A 17,394-nucleotide genomic window follows, 5' to 3' on the forward strand; every position below is an offset into this window, starting at 1 on the left:
GGGACATCGGGGCCAAGGATCTGTCCTCTCTTTATGTTCTTCCCCTCCACAGTCTGAAAAGCCCAACTGTCAACTAAGTGTTGTCCTACAACTCTAAGCCTACAAAGTACAGCAGATGGACATGGTTTATCAGGAAAGTATCTCCTTCAGCAAGAGAAAAGGAACCAGTCTCACACGCCAATTAGGTGCTTCAAAGAAGATTCTGAAAGAAATGTTCATTAATTGGGAATGATTTAGACATTTCAAGACATAAGATCTCTATTATGAAAACCCTCACCACTACTGAAATGTCTTTTCCTGAAGCAACAGCAAAGTGTCAAGAACATGGTTATTAGTTTCAGAGGAAAGGCTACTTATTTCTACTGTGAAGAGCCAAGAAATCACTCAACACTGAAACAGCTACACCTTTTTCATTGTGCAAAGACCAAAATAAAAACCAGTCTCTGCTTGCAGGTTAAGTTCTTGTCAATACTCTGCACTCCAAGGATCTATGCATGAATCAACTTGGCTTTAGGTTGCCAGAGAGCAGGGTGTTATTTAAAAAAAAAACACCACCAAGAGTGATGCTTTCCACGGGGCCACTAAGACACCACCTAGAGAAGATAATGATGAAACACAATCATCTTCTTAGACTGTGCTCTGGTGATTGAGCAGCGGGAAGGAAACACTGATGTGTCAACCAAATGGCCCAGACCTTTAGAAAGCAGGAGCACTTTATGAAACCAGGCTCCATAAAGCAGTTCCATCATCTGTCTTCAGATTTAATCCATCCACCCAAATGGTTTAAAACAAAACCAAGCATTGCAATAAAAAATATTTTAAAAATATGTGCATGATCCTAATTAAAAATGTTTAGGGGAGGGGTGCCTGGGTTGGTGGCTCAATGGCTGAGCGTCTGCCTTTGGCTCATTTCATGATCCTGGGGTCCTGGGATCAAGTCCCACATCAGGCTCCTTCCAGGGAGCCTACTTCTCCCTCTGCCTATGTCTCTGCCTCTCTGTGTCTCTCATAAATAAATAAATAAATTATTTTAAAAAGATGTTTAGGGTAGTTTGTTCTTAGCCACTGTATTTCCAAAAATATCTCTCGCATATGCCAACAAAATTGAGCCCACAACCTGTGTTATCTGTGACTTCAACCACTTGGACCATTCTTCATATTTGAAGCCAGCTGTTAAAAGGCATTAAGAGCAAGGTCACTTAGCCTCCAAAGAAGGTCATTTGACAATGACACACAAGGTCATCCACAGATGCAAAATAACAGTTTTTGCAATGGTGGGTGGTCTGCACCATTGCACAGTGTTATTGAGAGCAGAGACGTCACCAGGGACTCCTTTCTGAAATTAAAAAAATGCATTCTGCTGCCTTGTTTGCCCTGAGAGAACTGATTTTGAAATCTACCAGTCACATTAGATTTAAAAACCTTCAGATGGCAAGACTTGCAGCATATACAACATTCTATGAGTTCACCCTAAGATAAAAATCATCCTTCATCCCTCATATTTTCATCTAACTATGGTGTTAATAATTAATATAATACAATTTTATGGAAGTTTTAAAAAATCTCTTAAGAGGGCAGCCCGGGTGGGTCAGCAGTTTAGCGCCAACTTCCTCCCAGGGTGTGATTCTGGAGACCCAGAATTGAGTCCCACATTGGGCTCCCTGCATGGAGCCTGCTTCTTCCTCTGCCTGTCTCTCTCTCTCTCTCTCTTTCTCTCTCTCTCTCTCTCTCTGTCTCTCATGAATAAATAAATAAAATCTTAAAAAAAAAATCTAAGTACTTAAGCAAATCTGAAAAAAAAAGTTTTTTGATCAGAATGATTTCCACAGAATGTTAAATGCAACACTTATGTTACTATGTGTGTCTTAGGTTAATAGGTAGTTAACAGCATCCTTCCACGCAGACCTTGACATAGGAAAATGTGGAAGAATGGCAAGAAGCCTGTCCTCCTCCAGGAAAGGCTCACATCTCATTTTCCAAGGAATTTCCATTGTAATAAACTCTCTCTAAAAATATTTTGTGGTGAGATATTGTAATTCTAAGTAATGAGACATTTTCTTTTATTGCCCATGATATAACAATTAAAGTTGGCAAACCCTCCCTTGGTCACACTTAACAATCTATGACATTAAAATATGGCTGTGGTTTGGTCAAGGCCAATGAAATTAGGCAACCCTGCACTAGTTGTAAGAATGGAATGTTAAGTTAGCAATTTCACTTTAATGAATTTATGTTAAGAAAATAAAGATATGAGCAAATATTAATATACAAAGATATTTATGGCACGATTTGTCTTCTATGAAAAAAAATTGAGACCGATTCTAATTCTCAATAACAGGTCACTAAATAGACCATGATACTGCCATAAAAAATGATGATTGAGGGGTGCCTGGGTGGCTCAGTCAGTTATCTGCCTTTGGCTCAGGTCATGATCCTGGGGTCCTGTAATGAACCCCGGGCATTCAGCTCTTTCTGCTTAGTGGGGAATCTACTTCCTCTCCATCTGCCCCCTGCCCCACTCGTGCACACACACACTCTCTCTCTCTCAAATAAACAAATAAAATATATTTTTTAAAAAAGATGATTGAGGGACACCTGGGTAGCTCAGTGGTTGAGCATTTACCTTTGGCTCTGATCGTGATCTCAGGGTCCCGGGATCGAGTCCCACATTGGGCTCCCTGCATAGAGCTTCCGTCTTCTGCCTGTGTCTCTGCCTCTCTGTGTCTCTCATGAATAAATAAATAAATATTTTTTAAAAAAAGATGATTGAAATATAACAATTTTACATTAAACATTGAATAATGGAAACAGTTATAAAATACTGAAGACAGATGAACTTATTTTGAGAAAAAAAATTCACATACAGAGAAAATAGTCCAGAAGAATATATGGTATAATGATGGGTTATGTTAACTTTCTTCCTTCTTTCTAAGTTTTCAAAATAAATATGCAAGAACTTACAAAACTTCATTTTTTAAAAACCCATTTTATAGAAAAGAATAACATTGGAGGCCAAAAATGCTATTTGCCAGATGTTTGTCATAGATACATGCAAGACTTCCTTCCTACATGAAAAGCCAGGATGGGCTAAAAGGATGAAACAGATAAACCCCACATCTCAGTGACTAAATCCAATTAGAGGTTAGTTTTTATAAATGTGATGGTCCAATGCAGCTATCCCTACATACATACCTTTCATAGGTAACTTTACTTAGTACATGGAGGTGAGAATGAAGTATCCTCCTAAAAAGTAGAAAATGAAGAAATGAAAATTAACCTAGCTGAAGCCAAACCAAATTTATCAAATTTCCACCTATTGAGCACAGAACAGAAGAGAATTAGATGGACATTAAAAAGGTGGGCATAGTCACCTATGTCCTATACTCCAGGACTTATTTTTTTCAACTACCAACTCATGATCACGATGCCAGAATGGAATGTTTCATGTGATCCATGACAGAGATCTAATAGATTGGTTAGATGCAGATGACTAAGGATCTGATAACACTCAGATTGAGTTGGTTGACTCAAAAAAATGATTGTAGCAAGAGACCTGAAATTGTGGCACAACCAAACATTAATGTAGTCAAATATTTTTTTTTAATTTTTATTTATTTATGATAGTCACACAGAGAGAGAGCAGAGACATAGGCAGAGGGAGAAGCAGGCTCCAGGCACCGGGAGCCCGATGTGGGATTCGATCCCGGGTCTCCAGGATCGCGCCCTGGGCCAAAGGCAGGCGCCAAACCGCTGCGCCACCCAGGGATCCCTAGTCAAATATTTTAACCTGAAACTGAACAGGTTGCAGGTTAAAATGTGAAGCACTCTATCTGAAGAAAGAGTGTTAATAGAAAATGATCTTCAAAGAATTCAGTAAAAGAAAAGGCTAGAAAAGAAGAAGAGTTTGGCAGTTTCTTCATCGCTGTTCAGGGAAAGACAGTAATTCATATTCCTTGAACCCTGTGGCTCTCATGCTTCTAAATATTTCACTCACATTGTATCATTTAATTCCATAACAACTCTATGAAATAGCATCTATTGTTACATCCTTCCAACAGATGAAGAAACAGGTGGTCAGGGAGTGCAAATGACCTGCTTTAAGTTTTCAACTTCTAAGTGTCAGAGTCAGAAGTCAGTCGATGGTTTCTGACACCAGAAGCTGAGAGTCAGTGAGCTCACTGACCCACAGGAGACATGAAAACCATGGTTACTCAAGAGGTACAAAAAATTTAACCTATAGAAAATTTTAATGTCACCAAGTATTCACGATCAAAGAAGGTCCCGATACCTCCCTCCTCGACCCAATGCCTCTCTGACTTGGGGTTCAGGCTTTGTTATCCATCTCTCACACTGGCTGATTATGTTTCAAGTGAATGACCCAAGACAGTGAGTTTGCCTAATGGATTTCTACTTTGTTTTTGAGACCTTTCCTTTGTGCAAGAATTGGTGAATGCTGGGTCAGTTGTTTATACATTAACACATTTGAATATTCATAAACAGTATCAGCTTTAGTGTTCCCAAACTGCTTCATGAATAATTCACATGTTTGACAGCAACCTATGTTATTCAATTTATTTAAAGACTACAATCAATATAGCATGCTGCTCCAAAACATAGCAACCAATCCTTTAACTGTAGTGTGCTTTAAAATTTCTTTCCAGTTATTTCTCCATCACACTGAACTACAAATATAGGGTAATTACTAATAATTCTATCTCCATTTTGCATGTCACCACAATCAACATATTGATTGCTTTTTGATTATAATAAACGGTTGGTTAAATTGAAGGTTTGCGATTAAGAATGTTAAGCTCTGATATTTATTTAATTCAGCTGCACCAATTTAGGCTCTACATGGTAATTTCATAAAAGCTATTGAGAATCAGAGTAGTTATTTGAATCAAGTTATAAAGAGAGCCCAGTTTCCCCAGGAGAATCTGGCATTTGAGTAAATTACACCAAGTAGGGGTTTGGTTTTGCCTCTTAGAGCATACAAATCACTCCAGCATTATGCTCATTTTGATATGTAAATATCAAAGCAGAGAAAAACAGGAAATTTCTTAGGTTAATTTCTTATTTTAGGATTTACAGAAGAAAGCTTCAGAGAAACACTAAATGAAGTCTCATTTATAAAAACTTTGTCCTGGGCCCCAACTGGCTGAGTAAAGAGAAAAACAAGAATTATGAAAGAAATATGACTAAATGATCACTTTTATAGAGAATTTGAGAGGTTATCAAGATTTTGGCTGAAGCCGGGAAACCCATTTCGAAGGACTGAAAATCTTACATGTTGTAGAATCCCTTAGGAGGGGATACCAAGTTTTTGTTCAAAAACAGTACTGTGATTACAAAAAGCAGCCCAACCTAGAATGATCAGTGACAAGAAACTCTTGCTAACATCATGCAGACTTCACTTTCATTTCTTTCCTCTTATTCTCTTTGAACGGCCATCTCTCAATACCTTCTTCATTTATTAATTTAAGAAACGAAGTATGTTCCATTGAAACCTGTGTCTCCCACCTCTAGCAACCGAGAACGTGATGGTTATACAGAACCAGCTTTCATATTTTCTCAACTCTAGGGCGTGCATACTTTACACTATAATGTTTCTTCAATCAGAATGTGTGATTAATACATTCTTTCCTTATATCACCCTTAAAAGCTATTATTCCCTGCATGGTCTCATGATCCACACTGTCTTAAAATGAAACTATGGTACTGTTATCACTCATGGGCTCATCTAAACTAGCGTTTTCTTGAAAGTATAATCAGCCTGGGCCATGCCTGACTTTGTACAGAAACCCAAGTCCCTCCTATTCATAAAGCCACTATGGGGACTAAGTCTTCCATATATCCTACATTTAATACCACATGGTTCACTTCCATGTCAACTTTTTTGTCTCCTCTCTCCCAGACTCTTCCCTATACTATTTTGTCCTTCCTTTCTCTTGCTTCAACCACTCCTATTCCTCTCCCTCCCAAATCTTCCCATTATGCTCTTAGGAAACTATTTCTTATGCAAAAATTCCACAGGATTTTCAACATCAAAAGGTGTTGCCTTGCTATCTTGCCTAAACCAAAATCCAGACCTTTCCAAAGGAAACCACTTGCCTTGCCACCCTCTGAGGAGTTGCTTCTTACTTTTTCATATCCAATGTACACTGAGGTCAAAAGATTAGCTTGAGAGCATCTTCCTTAAACAATGATACATTCAGACCATTATTCTTCCATCCTTGAGTAAAATCTTCTTTTCCTTTAGGGCCCATAACCTGGCTTTGCTGTCCTCCCTTCCTCAACTCCCTGACTTGTTGACCTCCTCATTATGTCCCATTACTCACTATTAACCTTGCCTTCTTATCTATCATCTCCCTCTTCCATCCAGTTTGTTATCATTGATGGTTGCTTCAATGTTCATGTGAGAGACCATCCAGCACTTCGTTGTCTTGTTGCTTTATTTATTCAACTTCAAATCACTTCCACCTACTTTAAATGACATATTTTGGACCTCGCCACCACCTAAAATTATTTCACCTCGAAAATCTTCAAATATCCCACTAAAAGGATCATAATCTCCTTTCTTGTTCTCTCATTCTGAAATTCCCACTGTTTGTTCTTAACTCTTGTTTCTTCAACCTCTCTGCGTTTCCTTTTATATCTAATTTAGATCCCATAGCCCATCACTTCTACTGTTCTCCATCCAGTTTCCTCTACTGTATTCCTCTTTAATCCTTCCATCACATATATCCAGCAAAACTCCATGACTGGAGAATACAATCACTGTAGCATTTGACCATATTAACCATGTAATCCTTTTGAAGATTTCTTTCCTGCAGTCTGTGAAGCCATGGTTTCTTGGTTTCCATCTTACTTCTTTGGCCACTTGTTATCAACCTCTTTCCTGAGGCATCTCTTCTTCTGCCCAGTCTGTGAATGTAGGTGATCCTCAGAGCTCGTCTATTCTCCACTGGATGATCTCTGCTATTTCTATGCCTACAGTTATCATCCATACTGTGTCCGTTTGAGTTTTCTAAGAAGCATCCATCAAGATGTGATTAGATGTGCAAGAGATTTTTGGGGGGAGACATCTGTGAAGGATAAAAGGGAGGCAAGCAGAAGTAGGTTGGGAAAAGCAGATAGATCTGAAGTCATTTTGACACCTGTGAAAGAAGTGGGCAAAGGAAAGATCAGTAGGAAGAGTCTCAGATGGCCACGGAGTTCTAAGACAGTTTGATTCAGCGAATCTGGAACCAAAGTTGCCTATTAAGTAGTCCTGGGGCTATCTGGAAAGTGTGGCCTTGGTGTGAACCCAGTGTAAGATTCAAAGGGGGTGTCAGCTGGGTCTGTCAGTCAAGTGTGCCTCTCATAGCAGGTTCTCTTGAAGGAGGTCTGAATAGTGCACTTTCATGGCTATCATCCATGTCAGTAAATTTCAACCTTGGCAGGGCATCAGAATCCTGATGGAGCTCTTTAAATAGATTTGTACCTAGATCCTGCCTCCTGAGAATTTTGATTTAGTTAGACTTAGATGAAGTCAGACATGTTATTTGCAAAAATCTCCATAGGTAATTCTGATTCCTAGCCACGTTTGGAAACAAAGATGGCGTGAATTGCTCTATTTAGTCTAGGTCTCCATCCTAAGGTCCAGACCCATATAATCAACAGCCTATTGGATCTTTCCATTTGGATGTCCCAAATTAAAGTCAATATAATCTGCCCCATGCCTGTTCCTTTTCCTGCATTCCCTGCTTCAGTGATTACCAATAACTTTCACCTTTTAGTGGTCTGAATCAAAAGCCATGGCATCATGATTGACTCCTCTTTCCTTTACTCCTCACCATCTCTTAGACACCAAGTCCTGTTGATTCTGCCCTCTTGATACTTCCTGAAAATCTCTCTCTTCCCTAGTGTCACTATGTTAGTTCAAGCTATCATTCTTGCCACCATTCTTGTCCCCTCCAATTCATTCTTTGAACCACAGCCAGTGATCCTTCCATAAAACACATTTGGTAGTGTCAATCTATTGTCTCCTCATGGCTCACAAGATAAAGTCCAGAATCTATTATAAATTTATTACACACAAAAAAATATATAAATAAATAAAATAAATAAATAAATAAATAAACAAACTTATTACACAAAGCCATACACATTTGGACCCTTGTCTATCAGGCCTGCCTTAACTCTTGTCAGCATCCTACCTCCTGCTGAGCCACTGGCAGTTCTGGGAGATCTTCAGGTATCTGTATCAGCTCTAACTTCTTCCTGGAATATACTGCCTACTTCCTTTCCTTAATCCTCAATCTGTCAAAGCTCCATTTGAATTCACTTCCTTTGTATACCTTCCTTAAGGTCAATGTTTCTTTCCACTTCCACCAAGCTGAGTTAGATGCCCTTGCAATCCCATCCGATCCCACCATTGCATGTTTTGCAAAGATTAATGTGATTCTTCAGGCTATGAATGTGCCTTCTTCGCTAGCATATCCTCAGCACTTAGCACATTGGGGCTCTCAGCTATGTACCTTGTGGGCTCTGAGCCATATAGAAAGAGCACAGGCTTCAAATTTTACCATGGCCTATTTCTAGATAACCTTGGGCAAGTACTTAATATCCAGTTTTCTCGTTCATAATCTGAAAAGTATCCCTCTGGATTGCTGTAATGATAAAATGGATCATTATCTAAAACATGGTGCCTGTCATCCGGGAGTATACCCCAAAATTCCAGTTTTTTTATTCTCTTCACTTTTGCAAGATCTCTGCTTAACACTTCACCTAAATGAATCTGATATGCCATCTTCATTGTTTCCCTGTTAGAGCTGCTTCCTTCCTGTATATTAGACCATCTTCCCACAACTCATTCACATAGCTACCTTCCTCTTTTCTTTGATTCCTTCCATGAGCCAATTCCTGTACCTCATTGCTGAGGCAGACACCACTAATGGTTTTTGCAGAAACTGTGGCGTCAGACATAGCAGCAGATCCATAAGTTACTGCACATCCATGGGAGCAAAGGCTAGGGCTTGAATCCCCAGGTGGGAAATGATAAATATAATTGCTGAAGTGGACACCATTAATGGTTTTTGCAGAAATCATGCTGTAAGATCCTCCATCATATGGACACACGAACTCCCCCAAGAGCAACCAGGATAATAAATTCTGGTGTATCAGAAGTTCTTAGCCAGACCTTGGACATTAAAACACAATCTTGTGTAAGCTTTTGCTAGGGACAAAGCAAAAGCTAGATAACAAATCCTTCTCATTCATATGTTCTTAAAAAAAATGACTTAGGACTCCTATCCTACATACACTAATTAACTAACTAATAAATCCTCTAGTATTTACTGAGTACCTTCTATGTACCAGGCATTGTGAATGGTCTACGGATAAATATAGTTTGGAACTGAAAGTGGTTTAGCACAGTAGTTAAGAGCATGGGTTCCAGCTCCTGTCAACCTGAACTCAAATATATGTCCCAACACTCATTACTTGTATGACCTTAATCAGTGAACTGTGGTGTGCCTCAGTTTTCTTGTCTGTAAGTTGGGTATAATGATAGTACATTTCTAACAAAATTGCAATGAATAAATGTGTTAACACATAAAGCTTACTTAGAACAGTGTCAGCCACAGCATAAATCTAAATATATTGACCATGATTATCGTAGGAACAGAGAGGAGGGGTATCCAGCCTAGTCTTGGGGACCAAGAAGGGCTTTCTAGAGGAAAATGATGTCTAAACTGATACTAGAAGGATGATGGTAGGTGAAGGAAAGGATGATTTAAGACAGGAACTGAATGTACGACAAAGGTAAGCAGGTGTGCCACCTGTCTTCCATTTGTCCCTCCTATTTTCACTCTCCTCCACTCTGCTCTTTGTTCAGAGGCTAACTTCTTTGGATTCTTTTTGTGGCTCTTGCTTACTGGTTTCTAGTTGGCCACTGAGAATTATTTGGCCACTGAGAATCCCTGGAAGGCCATTAGAAGGAGGTAGGAGAATAGGGCGGGCTTACTCCCTGGTTCTGTTCCCAGGAAGCCACAGCTTCTGCCAATCACCCCCCTCCTCATCCCACAACCTTTCCCAGGCATAAAGAAAGAATCCCAGCCCAAGAAAGTACCTGGGGAAGGAGGTCACCAAGCCTGATATTCTTTAAATCCCTAGATATTTCTAATAATCACTAGATATTTCTAACCCTATTCCAAGTATCAGCCCTGAGGAGCAAAGAGAAAAAAAAAAACGCTCTCTTTCTCTTTCTCTTTTTTAAAGATTTGATTTGATTTTATTTATTTATTTTTTAAAAAGTCTCCACAACCAGTATGGGGCCTAAGGCGAGGCTTGAACCATGACACTGAGATCAAGATCCGAGCTGAGATCAAGAATCAGATGCTCAAGCACCCAGATGCCCCTATTTATTTTTAAGTAGGCTCCATGCCCAATGTGGGGCATGAACTCACATCCCTGAAATCAAGAGTCACACATTCTACCAACTGAGCCAGCCTGATGCCCCTATCTTTCTCTTTATATACCCCCCTTTTTCCTTAAAATCTCTAAGGACCTAAAATCTCCAACTCAAAATAAAAAGTTTGATTTAATAATGGAAAAATGTCACTTAAAATTCAGCATTTAAACTTTACACTTTTTCTATGTTGTATCCTCTTTTTATCTTGGGGCAGATGTCTTCAATAGCTTAACCATTTGATGGAAGTAGTGTCTGCTTTATGCTATGACATTAACCTCTTTGTTCTGAATGCCTCAGGAGGGGTTCTGGAAATGGGATCCATGAGATGAGTTAGCCCACAGACTACCTGGGACAAAAATATACTGGTTCAATACGCTCATTATATTTTACCTGTTACACAAAGATTAGCAATAATGTATATATAAAGTACTAGATGAATCCTGGCACAAAAAAAGCACTCATACACTACCTGTTATTATTTCATAAGTTAAAGATGATGGCTGATGCATGATTATTCTAAATTCTTAAGCAGTGATGCTGAAGAGCTTTCTCTACTGCACCCAGATGACTACAGCCCCACTTTCACAGCTTTTATTCTTTCTCATTTTATATTTTTTAACTCTGTATCTGGGTTCTCTGTGTGGAGCTGTGGTAAGAGTTGTCTCAGTCCTATTACCACCTGCCACTGTAATCTGTTGACTATTCTGGTTTCCACCATTCTTCTGCTCTGCCCTTGGGAAACACATTTCCAAGTAGGAAGGGGCCAGCCACTGCAGCTGTCCCTGATTCCAACCCTGCAAAGCTCTCACCAATATAACTTCCTCAGGGCCACCTGAACTTCAGCCTTTGCCAGACCTGAGAGCTGCTGGCACTACCAGGCATGGCCTCTAGGGGCACTCGGGTCTCTGTAGTCATGGGTACTGAAGCTGTCAGGTAGAGATCACAGGAACTGGCTCCTTTACACAAAACAATTTTTTGATCCTAATGTAACTAGAAAAGCACTAGACTGATTTTATTTGCACAGTAGTTCCCAGGTTCTGTGGAGTAGGAGGAAATATTTGCAATCTTGACAAATGAATAATATCTACAATATATAAGGATCTCTGAAAACTCAACAGTGAAAAACAAACAATCCAATTAAAAAATGAGCGAAAGACATAAAGAGACATTTCCCTGAGGAAAATACACAGATGGAAAATAAGCACAAGAAAAGATGTTCAACATCATTAGCCATTAGAGAATTGCAAATTAGAACCACAATGAAATATCACTCTACACAGCTAAAATCCCAAACACTGACAATACAAAATGCTGTGCTGTCTCCACAATATGGATGTGGAGAAACCCAATCACTCATATAACTGGTAGAAAATGTAAAATGGTATAACCACTCTGGAAAAGAGTCTGGCAGTTTCTTTACAAACAAAACATGATGGGGCACCTGGGTTGCTCAGTGGGTTGGGTGACCAACTGTTGGTTTGGCTTGGGTCCCAATCTGATGGTAGGATTCCTCTCCCTCAGGCTCCACCCTCAGCATGAGGTCTGCTTGTCCCTCTCCCTCTGCTCCTCCCTCCACCGCTCTGCCCCCTTACCCCTGCCCTGCTCATGGATGCAGGCATGCACTCTCTTTCTCTGTCCCTCTTTCTTGAAAATAAATAAATGAACAAATAAATAATCTCTTTTAAAAATGAAATATGCAACTACCATACTACCCAGGAGTTGCCCTCCTGGGCATTTACAACAGAGAAATGAAAAATTATGTTCACATAAAATATGTACATAAATGTTTACGTAGTTTTATTCATAATAGCCCCAAACTGGAAACAGTTCAAATATCCTCTAAAGAGTAAATGATTAAACAATCTGTGGTACATCCATATCATATAATACTACTCAAAAACAAAAGGAAGCAAACTAGTGATGCACACAACTTGGATACATTTCCATGAAATTATGCTGAGTGAAAAAAACAACCCCAAAGGTTACAGAATATATGCTTCCATTTATTTGACATTTTTGAAAGACAAATCAGATCAACAGAGAACAGCAGTAGGCAGGAGTCAAGGAACAGGGTAGCCAGTAGGAAGTCAGTTTGGCCACAAAAGAGTGACATGAGAAATCTTTGTGGTGATGGAAATGTTTTGTTCTGTATCTCAATTGTATCAATGCCTATACCTGGTTGTGATATTGTTCTGTAGTTTTGTAAGATATTACCACTAGGGATGAGTGGGTAAAAGGATTATGGAATTTCTGTGTTATTTCTTGCAACTGCATGTAAATCTCCAACTCAAAATAAAAAGTCTGATTTAATAATGGAAAAATGTCACTTAAAATTCAGCAATTGTTCAATATTGTCATAGTTTATCAGTATTGGTCATTAGCTACTTTGGATTTACCTGTTACGCCCTTATTAAAGTCATTTTACTCATTTAAAAATATGACCAAGCTTCCTACCTTCAGCCCGCATACACACACATAAATGTACACACATTTACCTAGATATTAAATACTCCTACTCTGGAGGTCTAGTGTGGTGCCTAGAAATCTATATTTCTAGCAATGAGATAATTCTGATATATACTGAAACATTTCTTCAGGTGAAATTTCCTTATTAATCTAAAATAATATTTCAAGGTCACCTATAAGTGACCATGCAGTGTCAGTGGTAAGATAGAAAAGTCCTTGAGCTTTGCTAGGCAAACATCTTCCCAGGAAGTCTGGCTCCTGCTATTTCATAGGACATGCTTCCTTTTGGAGCACATATCCTCCTACTTCCCGTGTGCGTAACATCTTCATCTTTGCTCGCCTCTCCAGACTGCACTTGGTGACCTATTCAGTTTTACATGGAGGAAAAACACGGTATTGAGAGTCTTAGGGTCAAAATGAAGGTTTCTTGAAAAGTACAGATGTTCTTATTTTAAAATAAAACTCCTACTGTTACAGTTCTGGATCCTGCAAATGGTAAAAAATGAGAAGAAAGTGCCATGTCAAAACAAAAGCTCTGGACTCGTGTAATCACACACTCTTGTCTTGGAGTAAAGGTTCACAGCTAAGCTAAGGGATAGCATTCCCTCCTAAAATCTATTTAAGGTAAACAGGGATTTTAAAAAGACATACAACTTACCTCTGGTACCAAATAGAAAGAATTGAAACCTGCACTAGACAGCTGCTTGCCTCCCAAAATGTCTGGGCAGGATCACAGCTGCAACTTTTCTGAAATCTGAGGAATCAAAATCAGAGAGAAAGTTGGGGGCTAAAGAATCAAGACTTTAGAATACCAAGGCATTAGAAAGATGAGAGGAATCCTCATTGACTAGGCAAATAATTCATGCCAGGTCAATTTATATCAAGGCAGGGGAGCAACGCAAAGTCTTCGGGAAAGGGGAGTGGATATACTTTTACATCCTAGCAACTTGAAGACTTTTTTCCAGCATATTTCAAAGTCAAGTATAGACTCTTCTATAAAGCCATTAGGCTTCCTCCCAGGGGACAAAGAGACAAACTGTATGTTTTCTTCTCTTTGTTAGAGGCAGGTAGGAAAGAATGAATAGGGACTGGACATTCCTAAAAACTCCGCTTGTTTTTTGTATTGGCCAGAGGACTTGGTTTCTCACAATGAAGATTTGGGGTAATTAAGCAAAATAGGAATGTATCACCAGGAAACCTTAAGAATCTAGTTCATAAAAGGAATGTGAACCAAGGTGGGCTTAGCTGCTAGGTCCACTGCCAAGGTCATGCCAACCTGGTTGGGTGCCATTGCTGCTGCAGCTACCACTGCCATATAGTGAACACTGCCAATGGCTCCACTACCGTTGAACCCTGATGGGTACCACTATTGTCAACATCCCTAGGGAAGCTGTCTCTCCTGAGAACAGGATGAATCAGAACTAAAAGTCCTAATGATTCAGGACCTCCTGAAGTATAGCCTATAAATTTATATTTTATTTATTTTTTTAAAAGATTTTATTTATTTATTCACGAGAGACATAGAGAGAGAGATAGAGGCGGAGACACAGGCAGAGGGAGAAGCAGGCTCCATGCAGGGAGCCCAACATGGGACTTGATCCGGGTCTCCAGGATCACGCCCTGAGCTGAAGGCGGCGCTAAACCACTGAGCCACTAGGGCTGCCCTAAATTTATATTTTAAAATATAATACTCAAGGTGATTTTAAAGATCCCCTGATTTGAGTAGCAATTACTTAAATATGGAATATTAATTGTGTTATTGTTCTCCTCAAAGCTTCCCTGTTTGTTTCATGTTCAAAACTACTCAGTGGCTAATTATTACCTATGGAAAATAAAGTTCAGATTCCTTGGACTAGCATTCAATACCCCAGGTTCTCTGACCCTATCCCATTTTTCCAGACATGTCCTCCTCTCTCTTCTGTGTACCCAACACAGCAGTCCCTCTGAACTGCCTGGATCATTCCACAGCTGTGCTGATACTCCTCTTGGCTCTGCTCCCATCTTTATCTGCTGAAATACTCTTCATATTTCAGGTCACCTCTACGACATTTCCCTTAATTACTTCTCAGCTTCCTCTGACACATTTCTCTTTTGACATATCAAATTATGACTCTGATATAGATTTTTGGCATTTATGGTATTTATAGTAACAGATAACAATCTTTGCATCACCTATTATAGATAGAATAGTTCCTGATTCATAGTAGATATTCAATAAATAGATAAACAAAAGCCGTCTTGGAAAATTTTCCATGCAGGTTATAAAGTATATTAACCCTGAAAAATGCTTCCAATTAGGGGGAGGGCTTGCCACAAATTCTGGTATCCTAAACAATAATCTGTTTTTCAGATTTATAGATCATGATTCTTTAAGAGGGATGGATGATCACACTAAGTCCCTTCAACTACAAATATTGCTTATGTTAACACTGAATTGAATACCAATGAAACTGTGTTTTATATAGTTAGATCATGCCCCTGCCCTTAAAAGTTAAAATTAAGAATGTCTATTAACTTACAGCAACTATTACATAAAGATCATTACTGTGGATGGGAGTCAGGAGACAAATACTTCATTGTAAATATGTAGCAATGAATTTTAGATAGAAAATTTCAAAAACCAAATACCTATTTTTAAAGTAGTTAAACGCAAAGAAAAGGTTGCTCCTTTACCTCTCAGGTCAAAGTCTGAAGGCCTGGAGTGATTGATTGGCCTAATGATGTGTGGTTAAAAATGAAAAAGGACTAAGTTTTGGATTTTCCTGTGGTCACCTTATGTCAGACAGCCAGTGCTGTGAAATTATAAATACAGTAGTGTTTGCTTTCATTTTTCTCTGTGTCTTGAATGTTTCCTCTATCTTTTGTTTGGAAGTTATAAAACCAAAGCAAGCCAATATGAAAATAGAAAAACAAAGAGCTTAACTCCTTTGCTTTGACCTGGCAGCATATCAGAACTACATAAACATAGAGGTGAAATAAGTGTGGGGAGGGGCTTTATTGATGGAACTGTGAGGTGGTCAATGAGTTTGGAGATTCCATCCAGAATTCAATCCAGATTCAGGAAAGGATTGTAAAAAATAAAAATAAAAAAACTCAACATAGGATGATCTCGTGACTATTCACTTATTCAACAAATATTTACTACATGCTGGCACTCTAGGTCTTGGAATAAGTAAGACATAATCTGTCTCCTTGTAGAACTCATCGTTCAGTGAAGGAAATAAGTAACAAATGATTGCACAGATGATTACCCTGAGGTGGTGGAAACAGTGACTACAAAGGAGCTGCACACAGTGTATGTAGTGTGTATAACAGGAGTCCCAACAGCAACTCACCTCTTGGCCTCCAGACTTTTAGTGTATACCTCTACTGTTTGTCCCCAATTTGTTTAGCTCTTCCTTTTAGTCTTTATAGTCAGTCTTGTCTATTCCAGCTCTCTCTTCTCCAGAGTTCTGGCAATCATTAGACTTGTGTCACTTCTATGCATCCAGAATTTGGAAATACCAACAGTTATTTTCTGCATAGTATCCTAGTCTGGACAGAGCTAATTAGAAGAACTATCATCATGGATGATCGCAGACAAGATTCTTCAGATTCCTATCATTCTAAAACAGAATCAGCATTGTCCACAGAATGTGGTGGGAGAGATCTGCTTTAAATGACATAATCTATGGCCCACCCCTTCAAGGACTCTGTTTCTGTCAGTGGCAATGAGGGTGTCATGATAGCCTCTGTGAGAGGATACTTCATGTGAAATGCTCACACCCAGATTTTGTTTCTGTTGCATTCTTGGGGGTTGGAAGCATTATCACTGCTCAGGCATATTTACTCATCAGTATCTATAATATTGACCAGCTAAGACAATGCCAATAACCTGGGAAAGTTCTTGATTTTTACATTAGTTATTCTCATTTCCTTTTAGGTTATGAACAAGGAGACCTGCTATGACCAAAGACATCACAATCGTAGACATCAATTTGTGAAGAAGCAAAACTGGGGATGAGGGGGTCAACAAAGTTCTGTATAACCCATTTATTCAGACATGCAATATTTGTTCACCTCTTCTACAGACTTTTCTGGGTTGCATGCTAAAGAAAATTCAAGGTGAGGAAGATATAATTCCAATTTCTAAGTAATCAGTTGGATTGAACTTAAATAAAAGGATCAGCCTCAAATAATAATATTGCTGTTAAAAAAAAAGTCTAACAAAAAATTTTAATATAACTTGAAAGCAAGTAAAGGAAACTCCCAGGTGCAGGAACACAAAACAGAAGTTGGAGCCAAACCTCTCGAGAAAATATTGATAAATCGATATTAGCATCAGAGGCCAAGGGCCGTAATAATAATAATGGTTTCACTGAGATGAGAGATGAGGATTTGAGCTTCCCACAAAAACCAGGCTCACAAGGTTATTTGGCTTATGATAAAGAAATGCGAGGACATTGACCACTGTCCAGGAAAGGGTCAATGGGACT

The 17,394-nt window shown here is 39.0% G+C and overlaps 1 protein-coding gene and 1 long non-coding RNA gene across 7 annotated transcripts in view; one reads left to right on the top strand and one right to left on the bottom strand.

Annotated features, from left to right (window-relative positions):
* MIER3 (MIER family member 3) overlaps nt 1–16,511 on the bottom strand; it is a 76,304-nt gene extending 59,793 nt beyond the window's left edge. For 2 of the 5 annotated variants that reach the window (XM_077897863.1, XM_077897862.1), the window contains exons 1-2: nt 16,255–16,511; nt 13,578–13,673 (exon numbers count right to left, since the gene is read on the bottom strand). Coding sequence is in view for 3 of the 5 variants with exons in the window: in XM_077897857.1 (XP_077753983.1) it covers nt 2,624–2,684 (61 nt within the window). In the remaining 2 variants the exon portion in view is untranslated. Of the gene's footprint in view, nt 1–2,623; nt 2,700–3,192; nt 3,244–13,577; nt 13,674–16,254 lie in introns of those variants that run through there. The other 3 variants (XM_077897857.1, XM_077897856.1, XM_077897858.1) reach the window with 2 other exon arrangements.
* A 48-nt stretch (nt 16,512–16,559) lies between these two features.
* On the top strand, nt 16,560–17,100 carry LOC144314110 (uncharacterized). Of its 2 annotated transcripts, none has more exons than XR_013379786.1 (2): nt 16,560–16,652; nt 16,842–17,100. It is a non-coding gene; the product is annotated as an uncharacterized LOC144314110 (long non-coding RNA). The 2 variants fall into 2 exon arrangements; XR_013379785.1 differs by having other exon boundaries at nt 16,568–16,738.
* The last annotated feature ends 294 nt before the right edge of the window (nt 17,101–17,394 follow it).

Source organism: Canis aureus, chromosome 5 (assembly GCF_053574225.1).
Source record: "Canis aureus isolate CA01 chromosome 5, VMU_Caureus_v.1.0, whole genome shotgun sequence".
Lineage (NCBI taxonomy): Eukaryota > Metazoa > Chordata > Mammalia > Carnivora > Canidae > Canis > Canis aureus.